Source organism: Melitaea cinxia, chromosome 9 (assembly GCF_905220565.1).
Source record: "Melitaea cinxia chromosome 9, ilMelCinx1.1, whole genome shotgun sequence".
Taxonomy (NCBI): Eukaryota; Metazoa; Arthropoda; class Insecta; order Lepidoptera; family Nymphalidae; genus Melitaea; species Melitaea cinxia.
The window spans coordinates 3893366-3908620 of record NC_059402.1 but is presented as its reverse complement, the minus strand read 5'-3'; the positions used below and the strand labels follow the sequence as shown (position 1 = coordinate 3908620).

The following is a 15255-nucleotide window of genomic DNA, read 5'->3' as shown; positions in this document are numbered from 1 at the left end:
AAATTATTATCTGTATTTATTAACTGTTTTTATTATCTGTTCACATTTTATCGGAATCATTAAACAGATGGCACCACTATATATGAAAATGAAGGTTACTATGCAAGTGTCCACCCCCTGGTCTCCCTAAAAGCTACGATCAATTCAACAGTCAGGATAGGATGTCGAAAGATAATAATAGCCTACGGCTTCTTGGTTCGCCAGTAAATTTAACTTACAGAAGTAAGAAAAAGGAAGACAGAAAGAACACAAAAAATCGTCCACGGTCTGCCCTACAAAATTCTTGCTCACCGGTAAATATTTATTTCGTTTTTAAATAAAAATTTCAATCTACGCTGTTTTTTCAAACAAAACAGTTATAGTTAAACAATAGTACTACAATATCTATTATAGTTTTCCTTCTATCTGTACAAAATAATATAAAAATAAAAAATAAAATCTTTATTTAACTTTGTTGTGTACATAACTTTTTACTGTTAATTTCTATTTATAACAGTTACATTTTTTGGTATAAACATAATAATGCCAAATAATTTAATGTATAACTATATAAATTAAAGGTTTATATGTATATAACTTAAAGGTTTTAATAATAAATAGTGCTATTGTATTAATTATCTCTCACGAATGATTTTATTAAAAACTGTGTGATCAAATATTTAGCCTGTACGTAAATATGACCTTTAATAACAGATCTAAATGTTTATGACCAAGTCAGATTTTAGTTTAATTTAAAATTAGTTTTAAATATTGTACAATAGACCACGGGATACCTAGTTGTGTATTAATACACCTGTTTTTTTTATACAGGATATTCAAGAAAGGTATAAAAGACCTTTCTCAGCCGATACTAAGGATCGTGCACCTTCAACTAGGTCCTTCTTGAAAGCTTTTAGCGCTGAATTGATACAATCATATGACAGTAAGAATATTTGTGTTTAATAAATTAATATTTTACTTTTATTTTTTATTACCTTAGTAATAGACGTCTGTATGTATGTTTTACACATTTTTAAAATTTATATCTACAAAAGGGTAAAAATAGGCTTCCATAAAAAGAGGCAGTATTTATATCACCTTAGATTAGCTGTTGCACAATTATGTTAATAATTCCTATTTTTCTGTTTACCTTTCTTTTTGATGTCATTATTAAACGGTTGATTGTTATTAGCACCACCATTTTATTCAATTTAAAAATTACATTGTTTACTAATCAATTTACTGTAACTTACTTTTTTATTAGTAAGTTTATTATCAATTGCAGATTCACCATTAAGCGTGAAAGTGTTACCACCAACTGAAAAATTGTTGTCAAACTCAAAAGATCAATTAGACCAGACCATCAAAACTAATAGAGACATAAGTAGTAATGCTTCGGACTTTGGTTCAGAAGATACTTTTATGAGTCTAGGTACTAAGATCAAAGCGAAAGCACAGTCCGGCTTTAAACATAGAAATAGTAATACAAAAAACTATATAAAGTACCGAAACATTGCTAAAAAGGGTCGTAAACAAATGGAATCTTCATTTAGTGATGAAAGAAATAATATTGATAATAATTATGGCCTAGAAGTCACAATAACAGAAAAACCAAGGTCACCTTGGCCATCAAGAAATAAAGATTTGATTCAAATGAGAAATGCCCCGTCTCACGTTAAAAATAAAAATTACGAAGCATATTTTTTCTCAATTGATGGTGACATTAAGACTACAGATGGATTATCAGGTCGAGTATCTTTTGCTCCTGGTAATTCAGAAATAGAACGATCTTTGGATCCCTACACACATAGTCTTGGCTTAACCAAACAGCAGTTGTCTTTAGTTGAGGAAGAGTCAACACAGGACCTTGACAGTATTCCTTCTCAAACTATGCTTGACTTGTCACGAAAATCCTCTTTAGATAATGATGGAAAAAATTTAGGTCACGATGATATCACAGATGTTTCAAAATATAAAACTCAAGATAAAATTTGTAACTACTCAAAACCAACCGCCTTAACGATTGATACTCAGAACTATAGCAATTTTTATAAAGATTTTCATAATAGTCAAGATGCTGCTAAAACTAAATTTTCTAGTACCGCTATCCATACTGATACAAGTTCAAAAGATTCAGGCTATCCTGATAGCGGGCTAAGAGAAGAAAAAGCCATGTCATCGAAGTACTCTTTACCTTCAACATCATTTTTCCAAAAAACTGATTTTAAATTAGAAACGCAAGATCATCCAAAGAGCTTAGAGTATCCAATCACTAAAGAGTATTGCGATGATTTGGGGGGAAAATGGATGGAGCCCTTAAATCATAGCCGTTTGCTTTATAAAGATTTCTTCTTGAAGAAAGAAGGTCACGTCGCTTTGCCACCGCAGAACACACCTACAAAAAATGAAGGTACTATTCCCGGTACTAGCAAGCATGATTCTGACAAAACTGAGCAAGAAAATGATAATTTAGAGTATCCTACATATCTTTTGAATAGTACAACAAAGGCATACACTTCTAAAGTCATTGAAGATTATAAAAAAGAATTAGAAGCCATAAATAATCTACATGAGCTTACATTAAAAGATATAAAAACAGATGCTATATCTCCAACGCCTCTTAACATAGATGAAATGTTCGAACAACATTCTAGCAACTTCTCTGATGATAAAAAGGAATTAAGTGAAAATTCCCAAGTTGATTCTAATATAAGCGATATGCCAACTACGAGTGACAAAAACTCCTTAGACATGCATAAACAAGATGTATCTAAAGTTACTACAAAAGAGTTAATACAAAACTATTTAAAAGTAAAGAACGATTACACAAAGGAAGGTACTTCTAAAAATGTTAAAAAATTTGATAAGAAACTAAATAATATGAATTCAAAACTTGAAGAAAACTCAAGTTATAAACAGTATTGGAATAACAGGAACACGAAGATCCTAGCTGATAAAAGCAATTTACCTGCTAATATGAGACCTCAAAAGAACGCATTTACAATGCGAACACCACTGAGCGCAAGAATAGATAGCGTTCAAAATGATAAAGATATTGAATCTTGGATGTCACTCTCTGCTCCATCTCCACGAGTACTTGCAATAGACAACGTAGAAGCTAAAATCGAGGAGCCAGCTGAGCCAAATTCTAAAACACCTGAAAAAGTTGAAACTGAAGTAAAAGTGCCTAGTCCTGTATCAACATCATTAGAATCTCAGGCACCCAAAGAGCTTAACTCAAAATCAACAGTTCTGGATATTTATTCGATGTTAAAAGAAATTGAAAGCTATGGAGATAATCCTGTAACCTCGGTGACGAATTCAAATGTTACAACAACCGAACCTGAAGCTAAAGAACAAGAAAGATCCGATACTCCTAAAGATAATTTCATGTAGGTACATACTATAAAATTAGTTTCTGCATTGAAAGTAACATTTTCTAACGTCATTTAATTTTACAGGGAAATTTTCGAATTTCTGGAAAAAGTAGAACAAAGTGCAAACGATGCTTTATCTGTTGTAACAAACTCAACTCCTCAAACGATTCCAAAGTAAGTAGATAAAATTGGATATAGAATCGTATTAAAAATAGCACTCACTTCCGTAATCTAATTTTCTCGTCCTATGTATTTTGGATATTTTTTAAATGCCCTCGAATTAAATCAATAATGTGAATTATTAAAATTTTTGGTACATTCTTTTATTTTATTTGTATGGCTTTGAACTATATGATGGTATTCTATTTGTTTTTACTGACAGATTAGAAGCTCTTCTCAAGCTTCCTCAAACTGAATTAGCGCAAAGATTGGTAACTGCATCATTGCAACTGGAAGAAAGGTCTTGCTGCATCGCGTTACTACAAGAAAGTCTCGCTAATCACAAGGAGCAGGTGAGAAAGAAATTATTATATAAAGTATAATATGGTCCAATACTAAAAAATTAAACGATTTAGGGCCTATTTTTATAGTTGCCCAAAGGCTTAAAAGATTTAAAGCCTGTTTTCGTGTGTACTGAAGTTAGCTGACGTATAAAGGCATCTAAAAAAGTAGTTTTAGTAAATTTTTGGTTTATTTTGTTTTCACCAAAAAACTCAATCTTATCTGCCAAATATTTGCAACTTGTTAACACAAAAGTTGTAGTTTATGAGCTGAGATAATACTTAATCAAGTTGAGGTAACGTTAATCTTAAGGTTGTACCTCCTGCTGATAAAGTTAATGTTATGTGTTTAAATGCAAGATAATCTTTATCGATGGTCGGTGAATAAGCTTACAATATACTAAAATAAATTACTTAAAAGGCTACATGACGTTTTAAGAAATCATGTAGAATCTTTAAATATTATTTTGACCACTTTAGTAATGTATTAATCCTACTAATATTATAAAAATGAATATTTGTGAGAGTGGATGGATGTTTGTTACTTTTTCACTCCTACTGAGCTGAATGCAATAAAACTTGGTACATAGTGCGTGAATAAATGGAGATCAAGAAAAACACATAGGCAACTTTTGGTCTCCCCATTCCTACGAGATTGGAAATAAGGCGGGTGAAACTGCGCGACGTAGTACATAAATATATTTTTTGGATTCTAGATGATATCTAAAGTAAGCAACTTAGAAAAGCAGTCTCATCGTAACGTCACTAGAGTAAAGCAAGAGTGTGAAGAAACTATCAAGAGGCACCAGAATTTTATAGATCAGGTACTCAAATTTTACGCTAATGATTAATTCAATTTAAAATAGATAAAGTGGCAGACAGCTTAAACAAAATAACAAAAATCGCCAAGTTATGCATATATCCAACTGAGATTCATTGTCATAATAAGCATGATTTCAGTGATTATAAAAGAATGGTACCCTCTTATTATAGGTGAGTAAATTGGGTACCACCTAATGTAACGAACAATGCCAATTAATTTTACATTATAATTCCTTATTTAACCCACCCTTCCTTTTTTCGTTATTAACCAAAACATCCCTTAGGTCACGTATCCTTTGTTTTTCTAAACCGATAATAAATAATTTGTACTGAGTAAAATATTTCTTTGATTGCAGCTAATAAACGACAAGAAAACTCTAAATCATCGCATCGAACAATTGGTTGACGAACGTCGTTCTCTAGAAGATCGTTGGAAGAGATCTGCCCAAGCGCTTGAAGAAAGGTACAAGTTGGAACTTCGGAACCAACACGACAAAATGGCGGCCGCGCAACAGGTAATAACTATACTGCCTAGATTTCATTACTCCAGGTAGGGCATAGCAGGATAGTAATAATGATAATAAAAACTACATAAAAAAAACAAGAGATAAGTACAAAAGGCGGCCTTATCGCTAATAAGCAATCTCTTTCAGGCAACCTTTGGGCATAGGAAATGATATGTAGATTGTATAGGTGTTAAGTTTTTATCTAAACTTATACAATACATTCAGACAAAAAAAAAAGAGTGTAAAAATAAAAAAAAGGATATATTCTGCTGAAAATCTGGATCAGACCGACTGTGGAAGTACCTCAACCTTACAGAAGATAACAGCTAAATAACACTGCTCTCATGTAGTTTTGTGATCCTGAGGTGAGTAAAGTGGCCAGAGCTCCTGGGTTGGGTCGGCAACTCACTTGCGATGCGTCTGGTGTCGCAGGCATTTACAGGCTACTTTAGCAGCTTACTATCAAGGGAGCCGTACGCTTTTTTACCGACTTAGTCGTTTATAAAAAGAAGTTTCCTATTCATAACAAGGGGATAAACAAGCAGACTGTACCATCTGATGTGAAATAGCTATCGTCACCCATGGACATATTTTTTAGAGGAGAAACGGGTGCGTTGCCGACCTTTAAGGAAAAAGATGTACACTCGACGCTTGCAAACTAGCCAATTATAGCGCTCAAGGAAAACCGCAGGAGGAGGAGGTAAAAATGATCGTGAAAATCGCACATTGGATGTAAACCAATTAAATTTTATAGATTATACCTAGTCCTGCAGCTGGGAATTCTGGGGTTATTTGTTCCCTTTTATTATTATGGGATTTTCCTTGCTCTGAAACAGCTGATTATAGTCTATGGTCCGGTGTATCCATACTAGTATATATATATATATATACTAATTACTAATAAGACGACGTATTGGTTCGAATTGAGAAATTCTTTTTGTTTTGGATAATCCAGTTACCGAGGAAGGTTTAGCCCATATAATATTTGAGTACGTTTTTCCTTAAATGGACGCCGGCAAAACTGCGGGCCACAGCTAGTTAAAAGACATACGTAACTCTAGAAAGAAAAAAATAATCCACAAAATTTTAATGCCTAGGTAGTTGGATTAAATAACGCGTTTGTTTCAATACTTTGGCGAACTAATGTTTTTTTTTTTAAACATATTAAAAGTCGACGGATAGAATATTTTTAGCTTTGACAGTAACACAGATTTTTTTACTATAAAATTTATTTATATATTACATGATATATTATCTAATATATAATATTATACAATAAGACCAATGTTCCTTATAGAAAAAAAGAGCAATCACTCACAAAGGTCGTGACAAGAGAAATTGACAAGGCGATTAAATAATGCACACATATTTTTATTGATATTTTTAGACCTTAACTAATTTATTTATTTCATATTGTATTAAATTTATTTTATCTGAATTATTTAAAAGAAAAAAGTATTTTGTGATATAAAAATAATGCATAAGTTAAATAAATATTCATTAACGATGACGTCATCCAGCATTCATTCCATCGATATTTTGTTGTAATTCTTTAAAAATCTTATTACTCTTAAAAATGTAACTAATTAAAAAATCAAATTTATACGAATCATTAGTGAATAAAATAATATAATGAACTAATTCACCTAAAGAATCACATCCCGTATGGTCTAGTGGCTAGGATACCTGGCTTTCACCCAGGAGGCTCGGGTTCGATTCCCGGTACGGGAAACCAAACTTTTGTTTTTAGATATAAACTTTTATTGAATGTTTTTTTATTTATTTATATTTCTTTATAAATATGAACAGCACAATTATTTTTTTTGTTTTGTAAAATGATAATAATTCGATAAAGTATGCCTTTATTTACCAAAAATTCATGATTTGTTTCCAATTTTATGATAGTGGATAAAGAAATAAATCGACTTTTGAATAACGAAATGATAAAAAATAATGTGTATGTAAACTTAGTAATAAATGTTTTACTTTTCAGGTTGCTAGGCAACGCTGGGTGCGACAGAAAGCTGAAAAGATAAAGGTAAATAAAAGTAACTGATATATTGACCAGAGCTTCTGGGGGAATTGGGGATAGGGTCGGCAACGCGCTTGCGATGCTTCTGCTGTTACAGATGTTTATAAGCTACGGTAATCGCTAACCACCAGGTGAGGTAGGCTTGTTTTCCGATCTAGTTATATAAAAAAAATTGTTGATAACATTTGCTAAAAATATTTAAAAAGAGAAAAAGATTTATACTGGTGTTTAGGTTGTTTCATGCACAATATTGGATGAAAATGTTTTATTATTTTTACAAAAAAAATATGTCCTCGTTTAAACAGTTTGCTTAGTAACTTGTCATAGTGCATATTCATTGACGAACGTTGATTAAAATTAAAAATATATATATATTGATACTAGTATGAAATATTTAAGCTATTTCGTGTACAATATTTAATGAAAAAATAATTTATATGTATTTAAGTTTTACACGAGGAGCTAAAATCATTATGTGTGTTGAGTTTAGTAACTATTCATAATAAAATAATCAAATGAAATAAGCTTACGAAACATCTGTACTATTTACAATATATTAAATGTCGAAAAACCAATAATTTTCCAACGAATACTAATAAAGAACTAACTTTTCTATCACTATTTAATAGCGTTACCTTTTTGGGAACAAACGACTATAACTCATCCTATTAATATTACTTATTCTATAAATAAATCAGGAAAACATAAATTAATTAATTTTTAACATAAAATATCAAGTTTCCACATATGATTTCAGGAATTAACAGTGAAAGGATTAGAGGGAGAACTCCGCGAGATGGCAGAACGACAGCAGAAGGAGATATCCGACTTGAAGATGTATCACGCAGAACAAAATGGCAGACTTACCGCTAAGCATGCAGCAGAGTTAGAAGAATTGAGAAGAACTCTAGAAGATGAGAAGGAAGCCGCTCTAGTGAAAGAGAGACAACTTGCCAGTTCTAGGTGAGTTACGATTCACGATTCAGTCTGTAACATCCCACTTCTGGGCATAGGCCTCTTTCTCCATACAGGAGAAGGAGCTTAATCCACCACGCTGCTCTACTGCGGGTTAACGTGCTCTCCGAGGCAAGGGAGGACCCTCAAGGACAGAAAATCAAACCGGAAAGAAATATTTGAAAAAAATACAAATACCCATCCCGAGCGGGAATCGAACCCGCAAGCCGCCTGTGTTTAGGCACGTTCTCCGCTAAACCAGAGCGGTTGTTAGGTGAACTAGGTAAGAGGAAAAAGTTTATTTTAAGCTTATTGACTAGTTCGTTGACACAGGAATCAAGTTAAAGTTACCTTAAGAATAGATCAGCGTGTTTGTATGCTACACAGTTGTGGTTACTCACAAAAGAAACAAAACCGACTTCATTTGCATCGATAACTAATACGACGTCGGTAGTCGGTAAAGTAGTCAATTAAATAGGCATTATTAGGGATTGCTCCAAGAGTATTCGTCAGATCTCGATCAAATTTAAATGGGACCCAGTGACAAGCACTGGCTTTCGATTACAAAAAGAATCATCAAAATGGACACACAAAAAAAAATTTTTTATACTACTAGTTCGGCAAACAAGCGTACGGCTCACCTGATGGTAAGCGATTACCGTAGCTTATAGACGCCTGCAACACCAGAAGCATCGCAAAGCGCGTTGCCGACCCAATCCCCAAACCCAGGAGTTCTGGTCACCTTACTCACCAACAGGAACACAATACTGCTTGAAAGCAGTATTATTTAGCTGTGATCTAAAATACAATCAAATTGAGAAACTCATTTTTTTAAGTCGGTTAAAAACAACCAGTATCAAATTTTGTCGAAGTATTACACTATTTTTAAATTAAAAATTGCTTAAATATTTATCAGCAAAGTAAGCTTAATTGTGGTTTTAGTTCTTTGATTTTTTTTTTGTAAAACATTATCTTAAGTTATATAGTGTTCTATAGTCTGAAGTTCCTAAGTGTATATTATTTATGTATGTTGTTAGTGTATGTTGGTCAAGTTTAATGTAGTTATCACCTATAATCAGAGTTACACTGAGACTTTACTGTTATTGTATATATACTTGAAATATGGTATATACTTTGTTAGTATTCTATAAATAAATAAATAAAACATCTTTCCAAACTTTAGCATTTATTATGTTTTATTTCAGAATGGAGAAACAAATTCTTGAGCTAGAAGTAACGTATCAAGAACAACGGACTCGTCTCGTCGCGGAGATGAGGGCGGAGAATGACCGGGTAGCCGCCGAACTAGTCGAGAGGGAGAAAATACAGAAACTGAAATTTGGTACGACTTAGAATAATATTTCCTTAATTGCTATCTTGCTGATCTCTCATTGTGTTCCAAAATTTGTGTTAATTATTGTGAATAGTTATTATTATAGAACAAATAGTTTATTAGTTAATAAATTTAAAAATCTCTCAATGGAGTTATGTTGGCTTTAGATTCCTGCTTATTGATCAGTTGGTCTTGTTAAAAAGTTTGTGGCAAAAAGTTTGTATGTTAATATTATTAAAAAGGTTCGATGTCAATATATAGACTTATGTTGGCTGTTTTATAGGAAATATCGGCCAATACTTGGCCGAAGTTGAAACTTAAGAGAAATTAAGATTTTTAGACGAAACTGGCCAAAACCGAAAACTAAATCGAAATATTTTAGACGGGCATTAGATTTTTTTTATTTATTTAATTTAAGTAAAGCCATTAAATACAATATTACTTTTACAATATTATTACCAACACGAATATTCATATGTATTTGTTAAATATAAGAAAACAAATTAACCGTAAATCCATTATCTTCTATAATATAAAAAGTCGCTGAATGTGTTGCTAAGCGCAAAACTCGAGAACGGTTGGACCGATTTCGCTAATTCTTTTTTTAAAATATTCCTTGAAGTACGAGGATGGTTCTTACGGAGAGAAAAATTCTAAAATAATAATAATAATAAAATTAAAGAATCGACTGTTAGGCGTTACGAAGTTCGCCGGGTCGGCTAGTTATTTATAAAAATGTTAATTTTCAAGAAAAATGGAAAATGGATCAAGAACAGCTATTTGAAGAAAATAAACGGAAATTGGAACAGGCTATTGAAGATGAGAGGGAGAAAATTGTGGTAAGTCGGCGTTAAATTAGATTTTTCTGTAGGTAACTATCATGTTTAACAAAAATAATCTGTTTAGTGGTCTTTACCGCCAATGAAGACAAAATTTTGTAATATGCTTAAATATAGTACGTTTAATAAAAATTATATAGGTTTCGAATGTAAATATTTCTATTTTTTTTTTTTTTTTTTTGGAAAACTACTTTATATATTTTATGACAAAACTTGAAATTAGGTACATTAACTTAGTTAAACGTGTACGTGAATTTTAATTTCTTTTTGTTCTGTTAATATATTTCTTTACTGCCAGGAAAATTCTTTATTTTTAGTTACTACAGGGTCGTATTTTATACCAGGGTTGTACCAAAATATAAGGTTTCGTTATATGCATTATTATGACAGTGTTAAAATATCTATGTAGATTATATCTTAGCATATTTTAAATTAAAGAAATCAAAATGTACATTTGAATTTTTAAAAAATCATATATTATTGTGTAATGTGTAAATGTTCTTTATTGAAATATGCAATAAAGTATATTATTATTATTATTATTAGGTGTAAGTAATAGCAACGCACGCACAAACGCGCAAACGCACTAGTCGTCACTACGATTTTCGAGGGTTTCCCTCGATTTCTCTGGGATTCCATCATCAGATCCTGGTCCTCTTATCATAGTACCACCCTTGGGATATCTCCTTTCCAACAAAAAAAAAGAAATATCAAAATCGGTTCATAAACGACGAAGTTATCCCCGAACATACATAAATAAAAATATATAAATACGGTCAAATTGAGTAACCTCCTCCTTTTTCGGAGTCGGTTAAAAATGTATGCCGATTCTTCCCTGCAGAATCTACATTTCGAATCGGCGGTAGCTTTACTTTTACAAAAATAATTATTTAATTTTAAAGTTTTAATTTGTAAATTGACGATTCGAAAGTGCTCTTGGGGCCTATTTGAATAAAGCTGTTTTTAATTTTGATTTTGATTAGGAGCAATTAAAACAAAAACGAAACGAGCTCGAGCAAGAGTTCGAACGTTACAAGAAAGAATACGAAGCGAGTCAGCAAGTGCTCTTGAGGAAGAGAGAGACGGAGATAGCGGCGCAGTACAAGTTGGAGAGAGACAGAGAGATAGAGAAGGCAATAGAGAGTATGGATGCTGAGGCTCAAATGGGGAGGAAGGAGCTACAAGACGCGATGAGGTAGGCTTTGATATTAATGCTTTGATTTATTTATTTTTTCAAAAAGTTGTATTTTGCCCAACAACAAAAACATAAACATTCAGCCTGTAACATCCCTATGTTAGGCATAGGCCTCTTTCTCTATCTAGGAGAAGGATTAGAACTTAATCCACCACACTGCTCCACTGTAGGTTGGTAGATATGTTCCCTACTATGAGTAACGATCGCTATCAGATATTTACAACAATGGGACTGATGGCTTAACGTGCTCTCCGAGGCACGGTGGGGAAACCCACAAGGACAGACATCCAAACTGGAAAGAAATATTCGGTATTTTAGGCGATTACTCGCACCTCTACACCAGAACCGTTGTTATTTTACTTCCAGACGTAATAAAGAGCAGTACGAGATAGAGCTAAAAGAACTCGCAGAGACAGAGCAGGCGACTCTCAAGCGGTACCAACAAGCGCAGGCAAGAGTGAGGGAGACGGAAGATCGATGTTTGTAGCTGTCCTTTTCTTTTTCTACTTACAACTTATCTGTTATTGCATAGAAAATATTGTATAATTTTTTTTTTGCCTAACTTTGTTCATCTAGTCAAACTCGAAAAAAATAATTGTGTTTGCTAGCAAACGAAAAAAAAACTGTCTTCAATTACATCGACAAGTAATACAACGTAAGTAGACGAAAAAAATTAACAGACGCACTAGTCGTCACTACAAATTTCGAGGGTTCCCTTCGATTTCTCTGGGATTTCGTCATCAGATCCTGGTATCCTTATCGTGATAGCTTGGGATATCTCTTCCAAAAAAAGAAGAATTATCAAAATTAGTTACAGAACATACATTAAAAAAAATATGTACGGTCGAATTGAGTAACCTCCTCTGTATATATATTCGGTTTTTTTCGGTATTTAGTCGGTTCAAAATTAAAATAAATTGTTATTTTAGGCCTGCCAAATGATAGATTGTAATTAAATTATGTAATGGCTTTTTTTCTTTTAAATGGCTTTTAATCAACGTTTCGACATTTTTCTTCAGGTGCGGAACTCGAAGTTACAATCAGTCAACTTGAGACGAGAAACAGAGTTTTAACAGAAGTAAGTTCTGGCTTGAAGGACCAATATTTTTATTTTTAAAGTAATCTTTATTTATTTATAATAAATAAAATAATATTCAAATGCTAAATAATTAATACTAAATATATATTACTTGTAATAAAATAATACATACTTGCAGTAAAAGTGGAAAATTCAAGATAAAGTATTTTTATAGTAAGTAGGTTATTTTAATCTTTAAAGAAAGATATATATTGCTGTACCAAAGTTTCAACAACTTTAAGGCATCAAATTGTGATAGCCTAAAATGATTCGCTATTAATTATTATGTTTAAATTAGTATGACATAATTATATTTAATTATTTATTTTCTATTAGAAAAACTCCCAATTAGAAGCGAGGGCTGAGGAAATAAAGACCAGTTGTGAGGAATCCTGGCGAAGTAAAGTTGAGGAACTAGAGAAGGTCATAGAAGATATGAAAAAGAAGCATGATGAACAGATGCACCAACTGTATGCCAAGTGAGTTTAGATGTTACTTAAATAAACATTATCGTAACTTTTTCAAGTAAAGCTTCTTTACGAACATTTGACTTGGGCAGAGCGTTACGAAAAGTGCGACCGGGCGAGGCGAACAAAGCAAGAGTGAGGTGCAAGCACACATTTTCTTTCTCTCTTTTTCTCTCTCTCTAGCCAGTTACGTTTCGTATATCTAAGACACGGTGCAGGCCTATTATGCAGAAGTTTAACTTCAGTTGTGTGGTCTAAAGCACACTCTTTTTTTTTTTAATATAAGACTAGTTCGGCATATAGACGTACAGTCCACGTGATGGTAAGTGGTTGCCGTAGCATATAGACGCCTGCAATACTAGAGTCGTCGCACACATGTTGCCGACCCTACACCTGACCATCCCCTGGAGCGCTGGTCACCTTACTGACCACAGGCACAATAACGCTGCTTGAAACCAATGTTATTTAACTGTGATCTTCTGAAAATTATAGTTAAAAATCAATAGATAGTTATATCCTACTAATATTATAAACGCGAAAGTTTGTATGTATGGATGTTTGTTCCTCTTTCACGCAAAAACTACCGAATGGATTTTAATGAAAGTTTACAATAATATAGCTTATATATTAGAATAACACAGGCTATAATTTTTTAAAGTTAGTGAGTGAATTGTCCAAAATATAACGATAATTGTCAAGTAAGTCGAGAAAAAAAAACAGCCATCTGCGAGCTGTTCTGGCGTGCGCTGCAATAACCGTAGAGTTTACATGTATATAATGTATAAGAGAAATGTTTATCTTAATTAGTCCTACAGAAAAGTCCGCGACAGCATATATCTATCTTTTATGAGTAAGCCATTATCGCAAAAACAGTGAGCCATAAATACAGTAAAAATTGATAATATATTGCTAATGCACATTTGGTAGTATAACAAATTGATTTTTATGTCGCAGAACCAATTTTGATGAATTTTGGTATAGATATTGAGAAGATTATAAGCTACTCGAAGTACTTACTAAGCCTGCGCAGACGAAGTCGCAGGTACCACCTAGTGTTATATAAAAACATCTAAAAATCGATGAAGTAAGGAGAATTAATTGAAAACGAAAAACATTCTTAGTTTCATATTTTAAACATTTTTAATATGGAAATCTTTTTAAATTTATATTAGGGTTAAAGTAGCAGTCGCAAGAAAAGACTCAGCCATACAAGCGTTAACCCGAGAGACGGCGAAGTACCAGGAGAAGATAACTCTACTGGAGCAGAAACTGCAACAACAGAGAAAGGACTTCCTGAAGTCTAAATAGATCTCATATTGTAAACATTTTTGAAATAAAACTTCTCGCACGCTTGATCTGCTGATGAATGTGTGACGAGAGCGTTACGAAAAGTGTAATCGGGTGAAGCGAACGAAAGTTGAGAGATATATATAAGGTAGTTGGAGCTAATGAAGTTTTACATCAGTCGTGTGGTCTAAAGCACACTCGGTTTTTTTTATTGATCTCATTTTATATTAAATAAAAAGTAAGGAGGTAAGGAAATAAGTCTTGGAAAAATAAATGAGACGAGTACATTTGGTGGTATCTTTTTTTGAACTGACAAAATATTTTTTAATAAATTATAGATATTAGTGTTCAATTTTAAGTCTGTAAACTATGAACTAGTCTTTATTTATTTATTTTTATTTAAAAGAAAGTTAATACTAGACTGACTGACTGACTAGACTGACAGACTGAAAGATTTAAATACCAAAGCTTATTAAATATTTAGTAAGATTAAGTTTTTTTTTTGCTTGTTTTTTTATTTTTTAATTATATTAAATAAATACATTTTGCATGTAACTATAAACCTATTTAAGTATGATGGGAGAATTTTTGTAATATCTACGATTTTATTTTTGTGTTACCCACACATTAGGAATTCTAAACATTTTTGATATGATATTCAAAAATGTTTAGGGAGATTTTTTTTATTATTGACTCAAAGACAAAAAGAACGGCTTGAAATGTTAAATAATTATATAAATTGTCACAAGCTTAATTTAATGCAGAAAATTGCATAAGTTTTCCTTTGTTTACAAATGCATTTGTCTATTGCCCTATCATAGTATTTAAGCTATAGAGAGTGGAGTTAAAAAAAACTCTATTGTGTCGATGGTCAATTGAAAAAGTA

The 15255-nt window shown here is 32.3% G+C and overlaps 1 protein-coding gene and 1 non-coding gene across 2 annotated transcripts; both read left to right on the top strand.

Moving 5' to 3' along the window:
- The first annotated feature begins 125 nt into the window (after positions 1-125).
- On the top strand, positions 126-14390 carry LOC123656688 (centrosomal protein of 131 kDa). The gene is made up of 16 exons (XM_045592345.1): positions 126-293; positions 811-922; positions 1265-3371; positions 3441-3530; positions 3739-3868; positions 4573-4680; positions 5035-5193; positions 7178-7222; positions 7974-8179; positions 9376-9512; positions 10254-10342; positions 11326-11537; positions 11904-12016; positions 12557-12615; positions 12952-13094; positions 14255-14390. Exons 1-16 carry the CDS (start codon positions 162-164, stop codon positions 14388-14390), a joined length of 3978 nt encoding a protein of 1325 aa, XP_045448301.1. The 5' UTR covers positions 126-161.
- Positions 6844-6915, top strand: Trnae-uuc. Its single transcript has one exon. It is a non-coding gene; the product is annotated as a tRNA-Glu (tRNA).
- Positions 14391-15255: the final 865 nt, after the last annotated feature.

Coding starts and splice junctions, on each gene's coding strand:
- LOC123656688 (XM_045592345.1), top strand. CDS start 162: ATGTCGAAAGATAATAATAGCCTACGGCTTCTTGGTTCGCCAGTAAAT. Junction 7,223..7,973: donor AGAAAGCTGAAAAGATAAAG/GTAAATAAAAGT, acceptor ATATGATTTCAG/GAATTAACAGTGAAAGGATT. Junction 12,616..12,951: donor GAAACAGAGTTTTAACAGAA/GTAAGTTCTGGC, acceptor ATTTTCTATTAG/AAAAACTCCCAATTAGAAGC.